Source organism: Lycium ferocissimum, chromosome 2, assembly GCF_029784015.1.
Source record: "Lycium ferocissimum isolate CSIRO_LF1 chromosome 2, AGI_CSIRO_Lferr_CH_V1, whole genome shotgun sequence".
Classification (NCBI taxonomy): domain Eukaryota; kingdom Viridiplantae; phylum Streptophyta; class Magnoliopsida; order Solanales; family Solanaceae; genus Lycium; species Lycium ferocissimum.
Genome location: NC_081343.1, coordinates 65412411 through 65430937, shown reverse-complemented (window position 1 = coordinate 65430937; position 18527 = coordinate 65412411). Strand labels below are relative to the sequence as shown.

The 18527-nt window shown below is 32.1% G+C and overlaps 2 protein-coding genes across 2 annotated transcripts; both read left to right on the top strand.

Annotated features, from left to right (window-relative positions):
* The first annotated feature begins 5958 nt into the window (after nucleotides 1-5958).
* Nucleotides 5959-7386, top strand: LOC132048320 (mitogen-activated protein kinase kinase kinase 20-like). Its single transcript, XM_059439225.1, has one exon. The coding sequence runs from the start codon at nucleotides 6059-6061 to the stop codon at nucleotides 7139-7141; it is 1083 nt and encodes a 360-aa protein (XP_059295208.1). The 5' UTR covers nucleotides 5959-6058; the 3' UTR covers nucleotides 7142-7386.
* Nucleotides 7387-17014: 9628 nt separating this feature from the next.
* Nucleotides 17015-18527, top strand: LOC132046855 (mitogen-activated protein kinase kinase kinase 20-like). The gene has a single exon (XM_059437655.1). It carries the CDS (start codon nucleotides 17255-17257, stop codon nucleotides 18326-18328), a length of 1074 nt encoding a protein of 357 aa, XP_059293638.1. The 5' UTR covers nucleotides 17015-17254; the 3' UTR covers nucleotides 18329-18527.

Below are 18527 nucleotides of genomic sequence, written 5' to 3'. Positions count from 1 at the left end.
CCCCAGCGAAGGCCAATCCTGAAAATTGTCCCCTCAAATTCTCAACTGGCCCAAAATGAAAAGCTTACTTTAAAGCCCAACCAAACCTCGTTAGTAACCTACCTGGTCAATGAGGACCCAATGGAGCAGTCAACTCCAAAGAACTTCAAGTCAAGCTCTGAGGTGGAAGTCAAAATTATACAAAGTTCTAAAAGCAGTAGCTGTTTATTTATTCCTTCTGTTTCAACTTTGTATAATCTTTGCTCATCCAGCGTCAACCTCTTTCAGTTTTACTTTGAAAATCTATCTAGTTGGTTATTTACTAGAAGCAAAATTTAAATATTCAGAATTTTGCCGATAGAAGCAAAAAAATATCAGGAGGTGCAGAACTTAAAAGTCTCAATAAAAAATCAACTGATTAAACTATCGAAAAGTAAAACATAGGATAACTATAAGAGAATAGAGATACAATTATCAAATTGTCTACGTATCGCTCTATAGATCTTTCGGCAAAATAGTGCCCGTTGAAATTGCTAGAGAGTCGCACATATGTGAATACCTTTTTAGTTGACGTTGGCCCTTCCAGATTTGGCTTACAGGAAACTACAATAAACTCGTATCATATTGAAAAGGGGCTGTCAATATTGGGCTAAGAGTGCCCTAAAATTGATCTTTTATTTTATTCGTTCCTTATTGACCAGTGGATTTCCAGCGTCAAATGTAATCTAGCACAATCTAGATAAAATCAACTTTTCTTAAAATTTATCTCTAAAAATCTTTATGAGTGATTTGATTTCCTTGAGGAAGCACATTCAATACAGGGCTCCCAGTCCATGTGACTTCAACATGGGGACGGCTAGCACAACTTTATATTCGGCGAACTGACCCTTTTTGGTGTATGGACATTGTAGGAATATTTTTTGTCGCACCCAATATATGTATAAATCATTAAATCAAACCACTGATGATTTCTCTTTTGAGCCACATGCTAAACCTAAAAGCATTACTTCTATGTTCTAATTTATCTAATGGCGTTTTGATTGGTAAAAAGTTTACAAAAGAAAAAGCAAATTTTTACTCTTGGTCCAAAATTAACCGTAGAAATTTATATGATCAAAAATTATTTCATTAAGGTTAAAATGAGAAATTAAGGTAAATTATTTTTAAGTATAAAATAATTTCATTCTTAAAAAGAAAAAAAATTATCACATAAAATGAGATGAAGCAGACTCATTAATCTCTTTTTTTTTTTTTTTTTTTTTTTTGGGTTCTTTTTATTTTGGTAAGCAGTGACGTATGATGATGGTTAAGTTTAGAAAGATTCTCAATTGAGGTTGTTACCTAAGAACTATATACTTTCTCAATCTTAGAAAAGAAATTGAGAATGATGGTAATATTAGTGTATTTGTCCGCGCTTCGTGCGGTCAGAAAAAAATTAAAATACGATTGAATATTAATATAATGCTTTCATAAAAGAAAATTAATCTTTCTTAATCAAAAATATTTTCATGACTTTATCATCTTTTGATGATTCTGCTAACATCCTATATAAATTTCTGACAAAACAAATATGTAAGAAACATCCTAAGATTAAATATGGAATAAACCATTTAATTAGTATATGAGAACGTGAATAAAATATACAAACAATTTTAAAAATACAAAAACGCAATAAGCTAATGTAAAACCTAGCTACTATAAACCTGAAATATTATTTGTTTGTTTCCTTCATGCTCTTAGTTTCTTATTATTTTATTTCTTAGTATAAATTGTTGGACACTTCCGTTTAATAACATTTTTCATGCCTCTAAAATGCCTCCTAATACTTTTTTCTCTTCCTTTCCTTATTACTTCTTGTGTTATATATCTATACTTTTTTTTTTCTCCTATTTCTATTTCAGCAATCAAAACCCCTAACCATGTCCCTAAATCACAAATGATAATTCAAAACCTATAACTCAAATTGATATCAATTAATTAGAGAGAGGGAGAGAGATAGAGGAGAGAGGTGATCTTAGTAAAAATGAAAACTTGTTATTACATGTTAAACTACTATGACAGTATAAAAAAGCTTTGTGTTGTCTCTGAATATAATTTAGATCTTTTTATTCTTTTCCTAATAATTTCATATACCAAGGATAAAATTACAAAATATTTCATATCTTTCTATACTCACCATAGGAATATGTAGATATTAGTGCATAAATATGCTACAAACTTGGCTCAAAAAACATATTTTCAAAAGTTTTTGTAAAGCAGACATGGCAAAATGATGTCTTTCATGAGTTATATTTAACTAAAAAAAGACATCTTCACATCGTCCAAATGTATATCTTTCACGGGTTGTCCTTCACGGACTATTGACATGATTCGAAGCGGTTCTTCTATAAATATATGGCCATGTAATTGTAATGCAAAATGAGTAGGTATTGTAAACATCTTACATTTCGCATTTTAAACGTGATGAGTTATATATGACATCTTGGGAAAGGCATGTAAGCAACAATTTAGGATCATGCCATTAAATATTAAGGAAAAAATGATTTTTTTTTTTTGCCAATTAAATATTAAATATAGATTAGACATCTGTCTTTTTAGGGGTTAACAACTAAATTCGATATAGATTTCTTACAGTTTTTAATAAAATCTACATGCATAGTTAATTTACAACAAAAGTACTGCAAACAGTACACTGCACAATTTGTTTGGCTGCCTGCAATTTTGAAAGCTCTGTTGTTTCTTACTCGGGGAAAATTAAAGAAATCAAAGTTTAGAGAGGAAATGAGGTTTCTTGGCCTCTTAAAATTTGAATAGAAGAAAATGACTTTTTCAGATCTCTTATGTTTTTTTTCTTTCCAGATTTCTTATGTGTAAAAAAATGAAGATCTCTTGTTAAAGAGTCATAAAACTAAAAGAAAAATTGTAATGGGCTAAAAAATCATTTCCCTCGTTTAGGCTTCAGGGAGTCTTCACGCACCTTCCAATTTCCTATCGGTTCACTTGTGATTTTTTAATATATGTTCCCTTACCCACCTCAAAAGGTGTCGTAAATTTAACATGTGATATGTGAGGGAGGCATGGAATTTAGTCAATATTCAATCAAATACAATTAGGATACATGCATGAATTCTACTCTTTCACTAGAATTTCGATGCGACGTTTAACTTTATTAGCTCAAATAAGTTGCGAAGCACAAATACAATTGACTAATGTAGGGGACTTAGCGCCACTGTGTTTCTACCACGTGTTTGCGAGATATTACTTTTGGTTTTGTACGCAGCGTTCTTTTCTCTATCCTTTATATTTCTCAGATTTAACATTAAAATAGATGTCCCATCATCCATGTTCTAACTTTTATCTTAATAGCTTGAATAGAAAATAATTTTTGGATAATAGATGCTTGAAGTAGGAATACGTAAAGTTTGGCTGGCCCAGAATAGTGTAAGCAGCTGTAGTTGATAAAGTAGGTTCATGCTCCTTTAACTATGGCATAAAACATTCCATGTTCCCAAATACTGTTATATTTGGATAATCTCGATTTATATTTTTAAATTTATCCGCATGAGTTACCTACTATGCTCGATGAATGAGAAAAGAAAATTTCCCCAAAGATTGCTAAAGACATTCCTATTTCTTAAAGAAAACGAAATGAGCCTGTGCCTTGGGTCGTCTAAATTAGAAAAACAAGGCTAATATCAATTCGATGAGTAAACCGAAAGGCTAACAAATCTGGTTTTATCCAAAAAAAAGAAAATATGTGTGGTTTCCCTCATTTTTGGTAACTGGTAAGGCATCAAAATGAGGCTTTTTTTTCATGTGACTTTAACAACAGTTGCAACCGACAATGACCGGCTAGACGAGAAGCTTTGCTCAAAATCAGGTGTTTTTGCCGGTGCGCCGCACAGCTTAGAATGTTTATATATATATATATATATATATATATATATATATACCGTTCATATATAAAGATTATTTATACAAGTAACATCATTTAACTTATGATTACAAAATTAATTTTATTTCTATTGAGTATTCAATTAATTAATGTGATAACTTTTTCAAGTTATTAGCGAAATAGGTTGTTTCTAACATTGAATTCCCATGTGGTGAACGTGATAGTACCAAGTAACTCCACATGAAACATGGCTGTGATATCGTGTGTCCATACTACGTAAATAACTTATTCACATATTGACAGTTATCTTATTTGGTAAAGAACGGGTTCTTTGTTTTTCTTTTCATAGATATATGCGATACATTTTGAATTTTACTTTAGTTTAACTAATTTTAATGGTTTCAAAAAATGCGAAGAAATTGGGATACTAAGTGTGAACCTTGAATTATACTAAATTGCATAAGATTGAGCATGAGCATACTATTTTTCATTCACAAGTTGTGCTACTATATTATTCACTATGGAAATCATGTGAAAAGCCCTTTGACCAAACGTGATCTATCATTTATCTAATTATAACTCCTAATTCACTAGCTTGTTACATCAAGTGTGAACAAAATCTTGTACCTCTGTCTGTATGCATTTACCAGTAATACTTAATTAGCAATGATTAGTTACTCCGTCCGTTGGTTACCTTTTAAAATGGGGAAATTTCATAAATATACAATTTGGTCATTTACATTGCAAAAATAATTGCCCAAAACTTACATTGCAAAGCTTTAACCCATATACAATATTATAACCCATATATCCGTATACACCCATATACAATATTATAACTCATATACAATATTATAACCCATATACACATGCGACCAGTCATCCCTAGAGATCACGCCGGAACAACACCAACCACCATATTTATACACCTATATACATAAACACCATATACACCAAAAGGGCACTCGCTGGCATTCACGGAGGTCGTCGGAAAAACGCAAATCTGGTCCGACCTGTAACAATACAATTAACATTTAAACAAAAACAAAAAGTCACCGGTGACGGCGTTAAAAAGAGAATCCGGTCAGATATGTAACAATATAGATCTGATCGGAGATGTCTTGCTTCGCCGGAGTTAGACCGGAACAATACAGATCTGACCGGAGATGGCTTGCTTTGTCGGAGTTAGACCGGTGATAGCGTTAAAAAGTGAATCCAGTCAGATCGTTGGGTGTTGTTTGGCCGGAGCCATGTAACGTGCCAAAGATAGCTAAGTTGCAACTAGTGGTAGCTAATTATTTGAGAAAGTAAATAGAAAGAAGAACAGATACTGTGACTTTTGGACTCACCTATTAGCAGCAATGCGTGTGCTAAAATTATATATATATATATATATAAATGATCATTCAATTCTCTAGTTAAAGATTTTGGTCCTGATCTGATTGAGACCTCTTTGGTTCTGTTTCATTTTGTTGATTGGAATGTTTAAAATGTCATGGTGAATGTTCATGATATGGGGCATGATTACTGCTCAATTAAATAACTAGAAGTAAAGTAGTCATTTCGAATGAGAAAAGAAGTTCCATTCACCTCAACAATCACGTTTCTGAAATTCTTGCACCAAGTAATAAGCAGATATTTTTTTTTATTTTTTTTTATACACCAGTAACTTGTAAAATTGATAAATTGATCAACACATTAGTTGGGAATATACCAACATATAATTTTAATGTTACCTCAAATTTCTTGAAATTTAACCTGAAAGGTCATAGTTTTACTATTACTATGCTAGGAGTATTTATTAACCTAGAAAATCAGGGCTTGATTGAGTGCACGTTTCTAAAAATAATGAACGGTGTTAAACAGCCAAATTAGGCAGAAATATCTTTTGCACAATCACGTGCTCTTTTTATTTTAATTTAATAATATTATATTTTGCACACCTTGCAAAATTAAATACGCACATGTCTTCATCATCACTTGTGTAATCATTAATTTATTCATTCAGTAAAGCCATCAAATATGAATTTTGGAAAGAAAAAGAAAAATAGAATCCCCCACTCTATATATAGAAGTCAGCTACGTGAAACAGAGTTCATTGCAAGTTCTCTTCTTATTTTCCCTAACAGAAGAACCTAAAATTACCAAAAATTTCAGCGCAAATAATCTCTGTTAAATAACAACATGGATTGGATTAGAGGTGAAACAGTAGGTCATGGAAGCTTTGGCAAAGTCAGTTTTGCAATACCCAGAAAACAGAGCACTCTGTTTTCTCCATCGATGGTGGTTAAGTCTTCTTCCGCTTCCTGCTCAGCTACTCTGATAAACGAGAAGCTAATCTTGGATGAGCTTAAGGGTTGTCCACAAGTAATCAATTGCCTTGGTGACAGCTACACATACGAAAATGGCGAAAAGTTGTACAATGTCTTATTGGAATATGCCTCTGGGGGTGCTTTGTCCGATAAGTTAAAGAATTCAGGTGATCATAGGTTGCCGGAATTTAAAGTTAGAAAATACACTAAAGCCTTACTCAGAGGATTACACTATGTTCACAAGAGTGGCTATGTTCACTGCGATATTAAGCTTCAGAACATTCTTTTAGGCGAAAATGGTCAAGTCAAAATTGCTGATTTTGGATTGGCAAAGAGATCCGAATCCATGAAAGATGATAAATTACGATGTGAATTGAGGGGTACCCCATTGTACATGTCCCCGGAAATGGTAACGGGAGGTGAACAGGACACTCCATCAGATATCTGGGCACTTGGGTGTGTAGTTGCAGAAATGGCAACAGGTACTCCAGTGTGGAGATGTTCAGATATGTCTAAATTGTTGATGAATATTGGAGTTGGTGATCAATTGCCTGATTTTCCTGACAAGTTGTCGGAAGAAGGAAAAGATTTTCTAGGCAAGTGCTTTGTGAAGGACCCAAAAAAGAGATGGACAGCTGAGATGCTTCTAAAACATCCATTTGTCGCTGATCAAGATTATGATGATGACACTGTTACATTGACTTGCGAGAGCGGAAACCCCTCAACGTCTCCTAGGTGCCCATTTGATTTTCCAGATTGGGTATCTGATGACTCTGCTCAGTCATCAGTAACACGTTCAATTACATCTCTTCCATCGCCGGCGTTTCAAGAATTGATGAACTTGAGTGACGGGTCACGGTCCACATCGCCGGCGGAGAGGTTGCGGGGATTAGTCAGTGAACGTAGACCTGAATCTAAATGGTCTGCTGGTGATGGCTGGGTCAGCGTTAGATAATGTCAATATTTTAGATAGCAGCTTTGATTTTTTTAATTTTTTTTTTTCTAATTTCTTTCACTTTAGTGATTAGGATAGGGCAATTTATTCAATTCTTTTGTACATAGAGAACAGATACATCGTGGACGAAATTAGGACATGAATTTCTGTATGATGACGAGGGATTTGTACAGTTAAAGAGTATCTTGTTTCTCCAATTGTTATATTTTCCTCCCTAAAATAAATTAATGTTGTTCATTCAGATATTTAAATTGTTTCTTATTTGATTACCTTTTTGTACCAAATATTACAGAAGTACTTTCCCTTTTTTAACCATTGTACTTTTGAACTCATATTCCTTTTGGTAGAGGGGAGTAGTACTAAGTAATCAAATTGAGAATGCCAAAGGAAGAAGACTTGCGCTTTGTAAATTGTAGGTTAATAAAAGTTACTTAGAAGAATAAAAATGGAGGATGAGACAGTTATAAAACAGAATTAGGATTTGGTTGACCCTGAATAGTGAATGTTTCTGTCCGAAATAGACCGGTACTGCAGGTTCACCTCCTTTAACAAAGGGATAAAACACTCTCCTATTCCTAATAAACTGCGTCATTTGGTAATAATTGGCTTAGTGTCCAGTGTCCACTAGTATTGTTGCACGTCTGTGTGTTGAGATACTTTTTTTTTTGACCCGGTACGAGGTCGCCACAGTCGTCTTTTCGGGAAGTTAGCGGTGCGAAATTTTGAAGTTTCGTGGCTCTGTATCGATCATTCCATGCACCTTCCTATTAGTTGTCGTTTTACATTTTAGTATAGTATATGTCATATTCCTACCCCTCCAACAAGTGTTCCAATTATAACATATAATATGTGAGGGAGGAACGTAACTTGAATCAAATACAAGGAATCAGGATGCATGCATGAATCCTAATCTTTTACTATACTATATTTACCTTTTCTCATTCTTATCAGACTTGGTAATTGACCAACCTTTTTGGTTATCATGAAGAGTTGATTAAGATGACTCTACATACGCATGCTTATCCATTTAAGTTGAACACCAATTATCGACATAACAAATACTCCCTCCAAAATAAAAAATACAAATAAAAGAATGGTTGTGATTTGGAGTGATAACACAATTAATAATCAAATATTATAAAACTTTAAAAAAGGACCGATGTTAAAAATATTTACAACAGGTTTTTATAAAATCGTAGTTCAACCTTAAAAAGTTAGTTTTACAAATAATAATAGTGCCGCGTGAAATATAGGAATACCTTAACAGACACTAGCTACTGGCTAGATCCATCCCAGTTTATTAGGCTTTTCAATTTTTTAGAACCCGTTTGGATTGGCTTATAAGTTGCTTATAAGCTGTTTTTTTTGTTTATTTTATACCATCTAAAGTCATTTTGTGTATAAAATAAGTCAAAAAAAATAAATTGGCACATTTGGATAAGAAGGAAATGAAAATAACTTATAAGCCAAAAAATAAGTTAGCCACCCCAACTTATTTTTTTTGGCTTATTTTTACAGCATAAATTTATTTTAGGCCCATCCAAACAGGCTCTAAGTCCATCCAATAAAGGGGACACATGTATATTTAAAAATAATTAACTTTGTACATGTCATTTATCATTTATGAGAAGTTTTTATAATAACACAAATGGTATGACATATTTAAAGCTTCAATTATGAAAAGTTTTATAGCATATAATATTAAAGCTTATTTAAACCCATATTTTTTTATAATAGTTATAGTGACACAAATGTTAAAATACGTTTTGGACAACATATTTTAAAAATCTTAAAAAAATTTAGGATTCTGTATAGATTTTACGTAAGTTGAAATTAAACGGTGAAAGTAATACCTTTCAAATAAGACACGTAGCACCTCGAGCAACTAATACTGGGGTTTTGTATATTTAAAAATAATTAATTCTACCTTGGATTAGAGACATGACATGGGTTAATTAATGACTAAAATTTAATTACTAAAACACAAATTTACATAATTAATAACTTATCTATAAATATATTTAAAATATTTTCTCTCTCTTCTATTTTATTTTTGCAGTAAAATATCTTTTCTTTAGCGATTAATTTTAAACTTTTTTCCCTAAAGAGACCCCATTATTCAATTGGTTTTTATTTTTTTCAATTATGATTATAATTCACATAATATAGACCCCATTATTCAATTGGTAATTGTATATTTGGAAAACATATTATGTAAAAATCATTAAAAAAATTTGAAAAAAATGGAATATTAAAATAGGAAGAGAGAGAAATATTTTAAATATATTTATGGATAAGTTATTAATTATGTAAATCATGGTTAGAATTGTTTTAGTCAATTAAATTTTTCATTAATAAGACACGTGCACCTCCAGCAATCTCGGGAAAATGGAGCTAAGAGAAAGGGAGAGGGCGTTTGGTAGCTACTGGTACCACGTGTTTTATTTGAGATAATTTTGGACTCTGAACGCGGTCACATCGCTGTCTACTTGGAAATTTCATGGCCGTACACAATTTTGATGTTAGTTGGTAGGGAAAAAGAAACCAAAGTTCCATACTTTCCATGCACCTTCCGTTCAGATTACATGTGATATTTGGTCTTTAAGATATCTACCCCTCTCACCAATTCCAGATGTGCTTATTTTAACACGTGGTATGTGAATGAGGCAGGAAATTTTAGTCAAATAGTGAATCAAATACTAGGAAATGTGCATGAACGCACTGCTCTTTAACTATTAATTACCTGCAAATTTCCAACTTTGTAAGACTCGGGTTGTTAAGTACTGATTCTTTTCTATAGTCAATACAATACTTCGATTTTGAAAGCCTGAGTTCAATCAGTTACAGCGAATCCCTTCAATAAGCATATAATATATGATAACTGATGAAGTCCAAGATTGGTTGCAATTTGAAGTAGTACTATTTTGCCTTGTCAACAGCAGCCCTGATCATCACTTGGTTTTATTAGGATATATATTAATGTTTGATTATTGATATTTATTCCTCTTAATTAGGGTATTTTATACTAATTGACATTTCATATCCATATCAAATGAATTAATCTCCTGCACGTTTGCACAGCTGAAAGACAGTTGCTATGTCATCTTGAAGGTGTATTTCAAGTGATGTTTTATGTAACTTTTTGATTTTTACTAACAAATCTCAATTTCAATTTATGTAACTTTTTGGTTTTTACTAACAAATCTCAATTTCAATTTTTTTTTTCCCTCTAAAATCGACAACTATCCAAAGATAACTTCTTTTTTCCACTTCTAAATTCAAATAGTTTTTCCTCAGCTTCAACATGTTATGTTATCAAAACGCATACTTAATAGACGAAAATGCGTCTCACTGTAAGCCCAAGGAGTGAAATCAACAAAAAAATCCTCGTGTGAAATTTTAGTCCCTTTCTATGTATAATAAAACTGATATATGAAGAAATATTATTGCATTTCTTCCCCACGTTTTTCTCTTTTGAAACATTATTTTCGTTATCATTCAAGGAATAGAAAGAATGGGAAATATTACTAGAAAATGTTTTGTTTAATAAATGACATAAAAATCACGATAAAACGTGTTTCTCTTTTCTGATCTTGTCTAGTCTCTATCTTTACTCCCAGATTTAAAATATTGAAGATATACCATATTGTTTTAATTTTGGAGCAAACATATCCAGCCAAAAATGTCAGGTATGTAATATCCCAAGTATTTAGCGGTCGTTGGTAGCTGGTTAAGAGACCACTTATTCATGTATTATTCTCTCAGATAACTAATACAACATTTGGTAAAGAGAAAAAAGCTTATTCATGTATTAATTTATGCATATTTATACCGTGCTTGGTAGCTAGTTAGAAAATAAGTTATTCATGTATAAAATTAGCACGACGTTTTGTTTGCAATTTAGAAACCCGCATAACTAATATATGTATAAGTTATGAGGGATTCTATGTATTATTTTATGCGGGATAAAAGATGAAATTATTAATACATGAATAAAAAGTTAAAATGACAATATTACCCCATCACTTCCCACTTAAATACTTTCCTTTTCTAAACAAATATTTTTATATAATATTTTAATTTTAGAGTATATAATACAGTATTTATTAACTTTTAATATAACAAACCAACATTTAAATAAATAATTTATGCATAACTAATACATGAACCATGGTTGTGATATCGTGTGTTCATACTCCATACTCCTAATTTCTATAGCTAACTACCTAATTTCATTTTTTTTGGGCCAATTGCATCTTATTCCTTTGCTATTGTTCTTTTTTTTTTTTTTTTTTTTGAAGTTATCCCAATTATTTATCTGTTATCCCAATTATTTATCTGTCCCCCTAATTTTGGCTAAATTCAATAATCCGTCCAAATTTCAAACAACCACCTGGCAAAAGAAAGTCGAATAAATGATTTAGCAACCAATATAAACTATTACTCTCTTCGTCCCAATTTAAATGTCTTGTTTTTTTTTTCTATCCCGAATTTTTATTTTTTTATTTTTTACATTTAGTAAGTTTCCAATTCCAATATTTTACCCGACAAGTTTAAGACCACAAGATTTAAAGAACTACACACATCTTTAATTTAAGATCACAAGATTCAAAAGTCTCATTTTGTTTCTTAAACTTTATGCCATATAATTATTTTCTTATGCCTTAAGACACCATATAGTTATTTTCTTATTGCTTTCTCTGTCCTGTAACATTGTTTATATAATTTAAGAAAGAAATGAACTTTTTAAAAATTTATGATAAAAAACTACTGTAAGATATTTTATGTAGCAATAATTCATTTAGTGAAATGAGAAATTTAAAATAAATTACTTTTTTATATATAAAGACAATATTTCTCTTTGATATATACTAAAAATTAGTGTACACCATAAGTTTTGTAACAGAGGAAGTAGTATTGAAAGCATTCAAATTGAGAAAGTCAAAGGAGAATTTTATCCGCTTTGATTTAAAGGAATAGATAGAAAATGAATGGATAATGGAAGTAAGATATGATTGGAGCAGAATAGGGAAAGCAGCTGCAGGTGATAAATCAGGTTCATGCTCCTTTAACAATGGCAACACTCCCCCGTTCCCAATATCGTTACTTTTCAAAGATATACATCAAATCGCTGATATTTTGGAAGTGGATGGGCAAAATCCTCATATAGTAATTGTCTCAAAAAGGTGTGATGTGTATAGTGCTTGGGAAGGATGAATGAAGAAACTAAAAACAGGAAAAAGGAAAAAATCGATTTTTCTGTGGGCGGCTTTGGTATTGTGTATATTATAAAGTATAGCTTCATTTGCAACACTAGGAAATACTTCTGTCAGGCTTTGAAAGACCCCAAACAAGGTAAGTTGCAACTAAGCCCGTTTGGATTGACTTATAAGTTGCCTATAAGTTGTTTTGTTTTTTTTGAGTGTTTGGTGGTACTTTAAAAAAGCTCATTTTGTGCTTAAAATAAGCCCAAAAATTAATTGGGCCCGCTTTCTATTTGGCTTAGCTTATCTAAAGAAATTTATGTTCTAAAAAATAGCTTCTTTAAAAAAAATAAGTTGGACTACCCCAACTTATTTTTTATTTATTTATAAGTTGTTTTAAGAATTTAAATGTTCGCTTTTTAAGCCTATCCAAACAGGCTCCTAGCAACTAGCACATGAGAGAGAACCAATCTTTAGTACTTTGAATTTTATTTAATTAGTTACTATTCAGATCGGAGTTTAAATTCTTTTTACTGATATGTATAAAATATTTATATAGTTTAATTCTTTAGTATATAATTTTATTTTTTTAAAAAAAATTAAACTGTAAGGCATAAGGATATATAACTCAACTCTTTAAATCATGGCCTTCTCTAGAATCGTTTTCTTAAAATGTCTAGTACATCAGACCTCTTTAAATATCTATTACTATCTATAGTAGCTAAGTTTTTTTTTAAGAACCAATTTTTCCCGTCACACCATGATATATTATATATTCTTTATAACAATATTTCACTATTAAAGTTTTAAAACCATCTAGACAAGCAATGACGTTATAAAGAGGTTTGATTGTATATCTATTTCTTCCATTCCTTTTTCCATTATTGTTTTTTAATATTCTTAAGCAGTTATTTATTAAGTATTTATTTCACTTGAATATTCATATTAATCATGCTTTTGAAAAATGTAAATCTCACTACTAATTCTAAAAAAGTTTGAGAAATACTTATTTAATGATTATTGTAAAATTCAGAATAAGAAATTCTAATTTATTAGAATAGACAAGTAAAAACAAAAAATTACTTTTAATATTCTGAATAAATTAAAAAAAAAAATCAATCAAATAAAAAAATAATTATAGTTATAAGGATAATGGGAATACTCATAAATGCAAATTGCAAAAGAAAAGACCGGTAGATGACGCAAATTTGGGAAACCCAAAACTGCTCGCCCAAAACTGCGAGCGAGATGCGTTTCATTAAGAAGCCAATTGGTTGATTTATAGCATCAAATATTATCTGTTGCAAAATTTGGGGAGCAACATGCCAACTTGTGATTGTTCCAGACTTACAGTGCACTGCACTACACTCATTCTAATTTATTATCTGATCCTTATATCACACTCACTCTCTGACTCACTAGTGGTATTGAAACACAACTTTTGACTAAAATTTGCCTTTTTAAAGTGTCATATTTCTTTCAGAGTATTAGAGTAGGTATAGGTTCGGAGTTCGAATTTCACTAAAGAATTAAGTCAGCACATGATGAAATGCGTTGAAGATATAATTAAGTAACTAAAAATACACTTTAATAACTTAAATAAAATGGTTATCGATCACACACTTTAGCCATTATAAGTAGAAAAAGATCTTAAGATTCTCAACTTTTATCCGCATCTTATGTAATTGGTAAACCCCCTATAAGTGAGAAAGAAAAAATCCAGAAACATTATTCAGGGAATTCAGATTTCTTAATCCAAAAGAAATGAACGTGGTCTATAATTATCTGTATAAAGAAAACGAATTAATGGAATATCATTTGGACAGTTGAACCAAAAGGCAAGGAAATCTGTTTCATACGCAAGAGATACAATCAAGCAGTATTCACTTGTTATTGTTGGTTAAGGCATAACATTTTGTGCCTTTTTGCGCAATATCAGGTACTGTTGCCGGCACGCCGCAAAGCAGATTATATTCTTTCTGACCTTCTCTTTTTCCTTTTCCCTTTTAAGTTCATATCATTGTACAAGCAAAGTTAATTAAATAACTTAGTGTAAGTAGCAATTAATTAATCCTTATTATATTTTATTAAGTATCCTTTCGAGTTCGTATCATTGTACATTTGTACTAGCAGTGGAAAACAATTAACGTAGTAGTCCCCGATACATGAACATGCTCCTAATCTGCTGGCATTTTACTCTTAATAATATTAGTACTACGATTTAACTAGATTGGATACCCATGTGGGGAGCGTGGTTGTACTAATTATTTTCACATGAACTATGGTTGTGATATCGTGTGTTCATACTCCAAATTCCTAATTTCTACAGCTAACTACTTAATTTCATTTGTTTTGGCCAATCGCATCTTATTTCTTTGCTATTGTTCTTTTTTTTTTTTTTTTTTTTTTTTACCACCTGAAGTTATCCCAATTATTTATCTGTCCCCCTAATTTTGGCTAAATTCAATAATCCGTCCAAATTTCAAACATCCACCTGGGAAAAGAAAGTCGAATAAATGATTTAGCAACCAATATAAACTATTACTCTCCTCGTCCCAATTTAAATTTCTTATTTGTATTTTTTTGTCTGTCCCCATTTTTTATATATATATATATATATATATATTTAGTAAGTTTCCAATTCCAAGATTTTATCCGACAAGTTTAAGACCACGAGATTTAAAAAACTACACACATTTTTAATTTAAGATCACAAGATTCAAAAATCTCATTTTGTTTCTTAAACTTTAAGCCCAATCAAACTAAGACATTTAAATTTAGACGGAAGGAGTGCTATAAAACTGTCGGCTGCATAATTCTTCAAATAATATGAGTACTCATGTGATTTTCGGTGGGGAAATGAGGGGGGAGTTCATCATTGAGTTGTTTGACTAGATACATTTGACAATTTATATTACCACGAACACCCCCCCCCCCGCCGCACACCCCAACCCAACTCACCCACGCGCCACAACCACCCAAAGAATATTCAAGTCCAGATTTCTAAGCAACTGGTGAATTGTAATAGCTTCCGCCGTCAAATGAAGGCGAGGACCGATACCTTTTTTAGGAGTTAATCTTTAGTTTAAGATAGTCAAACGCAACTTGCAGTGCAATAAATATTGTGGAAGTAACAGTATAGAACACTACTATCCACTAGAGCCGTGAAGGAGTGAAACGCCAGCAATTTGCAATATTGAAATGGACGTGCAAATAGTAGTATAGCTAGTAAAATAGAAAGTAGTAACATGACGGCACTAGAGCAATGAAGAGTAGAAAAGGTTGTGAATTGCGACGAGTGGTGGCTAATTTTTGCGATAAAATAAATAATAAGAGTAAAAGATTCTCTGATTTTGGACTACCAATTAGCCATCATTCATGTACATTATTTTGAGAAGATTCAATTTCTGAATACCAACTTATTCTATGTTGTATCCATTGATCAAGACCTCTTTCGGTTTGTTTTGCATTTTGTTGATTGGGATGTTCACAATGTGACCGTGAATAGTGTGTGGTACGTTCTTTTCTTGAAAAAAAAAAAAAATACAAGTGGCATTTTTCATAACCATCAGCATCCCATTCTCGGGGGGTTACAATTTTCAATTTTAGTACGTAAATGGAAAAGATCTTTGCTTCTTCTTTTGTAATTAAAAAATTAAGAATATCTAGCACACCTTAAAAAACACGTTGCTAAAACTCTTTTTGGTCAAATATTATGTTAGATTTTGCAAAATTAAGAGAAGAACGGATAACTACTCACATTTCTGATGCAGAATTATAGTAAAAATACATGAAAGAAAAATCAACACCACAATTTCCGAAACATTCATATTATTCGTTTCACTAGTCACTGCTCTAAGCAAAAAAAAAAAAAAAAAAGTCACTGTAACTACTAATATTGTAAGAACTTGACCAGTCTAAGCCACCTAATTAACCAATTACAGAAGATTATTCCAATATTTTGTAAAATCCTTTGTAGTAATTCTTCAACAATCCTATCACCAAAACCTGTGTTTTCTGTATTTTTCACTTTTGATTTTTATTGGATTATTACTATCAGGGTTGATCCACATGGTCACCGTAACCCAAATTATTACCTTGAATATCAACACATTTGGATAAACACACTCACACTTCGATATTATTTCAGCCTAAAATATCATGATTTTAATTTAACTCCTTTATATTGACTTGCTGACATAGACCAAGAGCCTGTTTGGATGGGTTTAAAAAAGCGTTATAAAGTCGAAAAAAATAAGTTGAGGCTTGCTTATAAAAATTTTTAGTTTATAAGTTGATTTAGATAAGCTAAGATAAATGAGCTTAATTATTTTTTTAGATTTATTTTAAGCGTAAAATATTTTAAAACTAATCAAATTTAAATACTCAAAAAAATTAAACATATCACAGCAACTTATAAGTCAATCCAAACGGGCTCCCAGATACATTGGAACGGGCTCCAAGATACATTGGACCGGGATTCTAAAATTGATGCAAAGTTGTAAACTGTTTAGATAACTTACGAAGAAAGATCCTTTCCCTATCACGTGTTCTTTTTATTATTATTATTATTATTGTTGCCACTCCTCCAAGTTGTACTATTTATTAATGATAAAACCCATAGGCGCATATATTCATTTAATATACTTGTGTGAACATTAATACATCGAAAATACAATTTGAAATAAAAAGGAAAAGTAAAGAAATTTCCCACGCTATATATAGAAGTGCCGTGTGAAACAGAGTTCGACGTAAATTGCTCCTTCATCTGATATCTTCTTTCCTTCTATAACAGAAAAGCCTAAACTACCAAAATATCAGCTCAAGAAACTTCCATTTGAAAAGCCTAAACTACCAAAATTTCTGCTCAAGAAACTTCCATTTTCAAAACAAAACAAAAAATATAGCCATGGATTGGGTAAGAGGTGAAGCAATAGGCCATGGAAGCTTTGGCAGAGTCAGTTTAGCAGTACCCAGAAACCAGAGCACTCAAGTTATGGTGGTCAAATCATCTTCAGCTTCTCTCTCAGATACTCTTATGAACGAGAAGTTAATTTTGGATGAGATTAAAGGTTGTCCACAAATCATCAACTGCCTTAGTGACAGCTATACCTACGAAAACGGCGAAAAGTTATACAATGTCTTATTGGAGTATGCCTCTGGTGGTGCTCTATCGGAAAAACTCAAGAATTCCGGTGATCGTAAGTTGCCTGAGTTTGAAATCAGGAGATACACCAAGGCCTTATTAAAAGGGCTACACTATATCCACAAGTGTGGCTATGTCCACTGTGATATTAAACCGCAGAATATTCTTCTGGGCGAAGATGGTGAAGTTAAAATCGCTGATTTTGGTTTGGCAAAGAGAGCCGAATCACATGATAATTTGCGATGTGAATTGAGGGGTACCCCACTTTACATGTCGCCGGAAATGGTTACCGCCGGCGAACAGGACACTCCCGCCGATATCTGGGCACTTGGGTGTGTAATTGCTGAGCTGGCAGCTGGTGTACCAGTTTGGAAATACACAGACTTGACCCAATTATTGATGAAAATTGGAGTTGGTGATGAGTTACCTGAATTTCCAGCGAAGTTATCGGAAGAAGGAAAAGATTTTCTAGAAAAATGCTTCGTAAAGGACCCGAGAAAAAGATGGACGGCTGAGATGCTTCTAAAACATTCATTTATTGCTAATCAAGATGACACTGTTACATTGAATGACGAAAGATGCATGAGTGGAACCCCCACAACATCACCTAGGTGCCCATTTGATTTCCCAGACTGGGTATCTGATGACTCTGCTGAATCAACAGTTACATGTCCAATTACATCTTTGCCCTCGCCGGCAATTCAAGAATTGATGAATTATAACGGCGGGTCATGGTCCACAGAGCCGGCTGAGAGGCTGCGAGAATTATTAGTGGGTGAAACCAGACCTAAATTATCTGACTGGTCTGCTGCTGATGGTTGGGTCAGTGTTAGATGATGTCAAAGTATGTAAAATTTTAGGTATAGAGAAGCCTGAGATTAATTCAGATTCTCCAGAGTTCTGCAGAATTTTTTGCTAGCAGCTCTTTTTTTCTTTTTTTTAATTTCTTTCACAACAGTGATAGTCTAGGCCAAATTTTTCAATTTTTTTGTACAGTTCATCGTATATAAAACAGAACTCAATTATATTGATGATA